The 3,757-nt window shown below is 34.2% G+C and overlaps 1 protein-coding gene across 1 annotated transcript; it reads right to left on the bottom strand.

Moving 5' to 3' along the window:
* Positions 1-279: 279 nt before the first annotated feature.
* Positions 280-2,892, bottom strand: LOC136079648 (52 kDa repressor of the inhibitor of the protein kinase-like). The gene is made up of 2 exons (XM_065795779.1): positions 2,717-2,892; positions 280-2,426 (listed from the first exon to the last, which is right to left on the bottom strand). Exon 2 carries the CDS (start codon positions 1,759-1,761, stop codon positions 664-666), a length of 1,098 nt encoding a protein of 365 aa, XP_065651851.1. The 5' UTR covers positions 1,762-2,426; positions 2,717-2,892; the 3' UTR covers positions 280-663.
* Between the last annotated feature and the right edge of the window lie 865 nt (positions 2,893-3,757).

The raw sequence follows: 3,757 nt of genomic DNA, 5'->3' as shown, positions 1-3,757 counted from the left end.
TACTGTTATGTTAACGATTTTATTGCACAACGATTTACTAAAATGTTTAAGAAAAGAACAAATAAAAAAAGAACCCATGCGGGAAATGGTTTTTTTTATAGGGCTTGCGCTTTTATAAAACATGAAAAATTAGCTTTTTATTACTGAGTTATGCGAACTTTTTATAGTATAACAACTTATGTTATACATAAGTTGTTATTCTATAAAAATTACAAGGGAAAATCAGGCCCGTACGCAGAATTTTTAGTGGGAGGGTGCAAAATTTGAAAAAGTGGACCATTTTTACAACATATCAAATATATTGCTTTTAAAATAATACACAAATATAAACTTTATAATGACACACAAGCTTAATAAGCACCAACACTGAATTTGTGTGAAGTCAAATAATTTCAGTCAAAACAGATCGTAGTTGTAGACGCCGAGGATATTTTTGTGAAAATATATCAACAATTTTCTCTTTGTCGATGACTTTACCTTGGTGGATATGCATTAATGCAAGTGCAGAGAGTCTTTCTAACTTCATACTTGCTCTCGAATATGTATGGAGCCTGCGCAATGCACTAGCACTACGTTCGCATTCGCAACTAGTCGCTGGGATTGAATAATAAATTTTTAGAAAATGAGTGAAAATGTTTGGGAATAACTCTTCGTCGCATTCTTTTAATGCTTGCGCTGCAGTTGAAGGACATTCTTCCGTAGGTTTGTTTTGGAAACGATGCTTCCATCGAAACAACACTTGGGGAAACAAATCAGCAAATGGTAAGTCTTCTGCAAAAAAAAAAGTTCGACAACATTTTGAAGAGATGCTCCTACCTCTTCACAGAGAGTAGATGGTACAAGCCCCAACAGTTTAGAGGAGAGGATGGAAAGGTCAGAAAATTGACTCTCTAACTCTGAGCTTATGTGTTTAAGGAATGGAATGGCGAGATTTCGTCGATAATACTCCTCAGGATTAATCGAAGGAGCATTGTTGCGCATTATTTGACGTCCAATAGTCCTTGGCTTTGTTGGCTCGGTGTTGACAGAACGTGCCATTCGTTCGGCTTGGGTGTAGACACGCGAAAATTCTTTGGCCATGTTTCTTAAAATGTCTCCATAAACAGATTTCACCTCAGCAATTTCATGATATGCCATGACAATATCCACAGTGCGGCCTTGTAATTTCACAGTTGTTCCTTCCAAATGTGGCAGGAATTGGTACATAGTCAAGAAACTTATAATAAAGTCAAAAGACGTAAGACTTGTCACCAGTGAATTGACATTGTCTCTGGATGTTGTATCCCATGTAACATTTGTGAAATCTTCTCCGCAAGCATCTTTATTCGCACCATACGCAATATATTCCAGAACGATAATTACATAACAGTATGCTTGATAAAAATGTCTGTATGAGTCATGCCCTGAAGACCAACTTGTTCTGCATAGGTCAATGAGACCTTTTCTGGGTTTGGAAATGTCTGGTAATGCCTTCATGATGATTGATTGCTGAAGACTCTCGTGCTTTGGACTGGCAAGGAAAAACAGACAACAGTTCTTCAGTTTGGCAATGGTATTTCTTGTATTTGGAAGACAACAAGAATGGGCTATAACAAGATTAAGACAATGTCCACTGCAGTGGACATATACAGCCTTTGGAGACTCATTCTTTATCTTTCTCTGAACACCTACATTATCACTGGACATATTTGCAGCTCCATCATATCCTTGACCACGAATGTTTTTTAAATCGAGACTGACGTCTTGTAGAAATTGAATCATGGTGCTTCTTGATCACCTCTCAGAGCAATGCACTATCTTCCGCAGAAAAGGATTGCCTCAACTATTGTTTTTACAATGTGTCGATTCCTTTCTATGTTAATCTTTCTTTCTTCATCGAAACGAGTATCAATGTTTTCATTTGGCTTCTTTATTGAATTACAAAACGTCTCTGACAAAATCATTGCATTGCACTGGCTTATTTTTGTTTGATGCTGTTTCTTGAATTGACGCTGACATTTGTGAAGAAATTGTGACGGAAAAATTTATTCTATAGGTGGTTTGAAGTGATTGTTCAAGAGAAAGAACTTTTGACTATCATCGAGTGTCCTCATCGCCATACTCAATTCTTCATAATTCATTGTAGCATTCAATATTTTACCAACATCATTGGTGAAAGCGAGAGGTTCAGAATCTGATTGTTTGGTAGTACGAGATATTTTAGCGGGAGGACTATCAATAGAATCATGTTGTTTAGAAATTGCGGTATTAGTATTTGGTGCATTTTCATTGAGAGATTGATTATGATTTTCAGTTTGTTTTTTTGTACACCATCCATCTAGAGATTGACAAGTTTTAGCTGCTGATATTCGTTTTCTTTCATTTTGCTCTTTGCGCCCATAGTATTTGAAGAGTGACTGGGTATGGTCAATTTCTCATAATAATAACTATGTAAATTTTTAAAAAATGAAATTATAAATATATCATATACTAAGAATAGCAATGTAAATATAAAAATGAAAATATATTATCAGATAAAAATGTGTGCAACACCAGTAATTTTAGAAAAAATGTGGATGTACAGGATATATATATATCATACACAATAACGCAAAAAACAATTTAAAGCAACATAAAATATTAGTTATCATTGTGTCCAACAATAACATACATAATAATAAACAATATTTGCAATAATAAAAAATGAAAATATACGGAATAAATAAAAAAATCTTACTATCTTGGATGAGAAATAATTGATGTGGTAATCGAAACGTATAATATTAAAAGTGTAATATATAAAGAGAACTTAAAGAAAACAAATTAATTAATCTACGATAGCACCTGGTTGCGGTAATAAGCAAACGCGAAACTAAAAGCAAAACCGTTGTCAAAAAAAATCGTACGAACGTTAATGAAGACATTATAGTGTTCATAACGACAAGACTTAGCGACGTCAATAGTGTATAGTACCGTAGAATAGAAAAATCTAATCAATACGAAACGAAAAACGTATGCTGTATGCAGTCAAAGGTGCAATTTTTCCTATAAAAAATTTAATATTATATAAAATGTGGACCTTCCGAATATTGTGGGTGTGGGGGGAGGGGGAGGGACCTACGCACCACACCCCCTCCCCCTGCGTATGGGTCTGGGAAAAGGAGGGTAAGAGTGCGTGATTGGTTAAGAGTAACCATGTGTTATTCCGGCTATTGGTGGCACTACAAGCATGTGTCATTTTTATGTGTCGGCGTGACTATCTGAATTATACAAGAACGCGTCTTTACATTACAAGAGTGCGCATCATGCGCATTTTTAGCCACAAATATTTCATACAACAATAACTCACTTTTCAAATAATGTAATTTGAAATTTGATGTTGTATGGTTTCTTTAATAATTAAATTTGGATTTTTTCACAATTATTTACAGTTTAAAAATTACAAATGTTATGAAATGTTACCGTACAAACGAAAGACAGATAGAACTTTCATCACAGTTAGTATGATGGAAGTAGCTAAACGAAGAATAAATGCAGGTGAAAGTCAAAGAAAAGTAGCCTGAGATTTGGGTGTTTGCGAGAGATCTTTTAGGAAAAGGCTAAAGACTGTAAATTAATTAAAGTTTTCTGGAATTTGGTATATACTTAACACTAAAATGTTATAAGTATGGTATATTTATAACATTTTAGTGTTTTTGTTTGTTACACTCTAAGGATTTTAATAACAAGTTTTATGGACTAACTAGAAAGCATATCATGAGGATTGCTTTTAAATATG

The sequence above is a fragment of the Hydra vulgaris genome, chromosome 04, assembly GCF_038396675.1.
Source record: "Hydra vulgaris chromosome 04, alternate assembly HydraT2T_AEP".
In the NCBI taxonomy this organism is placed as follows: domain Eukaryota; kingdom Metazoa; phylum Cnidaria; class Hydrozoa; order Anthoathecata; family Hydridae; genus Hydra; species Hydra vulgaris.
Note: the sequence above shows the minus strand (reverse complement) of the source record. Positions and strands in the feature narration are given on the sequence as shown.

Bases quoted from the DNA above. Each gene is read 5' to 3' on its own strand.
- LOC136079648 (XM_065795779.1), bottom strand. From the start codon at position 1,761: ATGATTCAATTTCTACAAGACGTCAGTCTCGATTTAAAAAACATTCGT.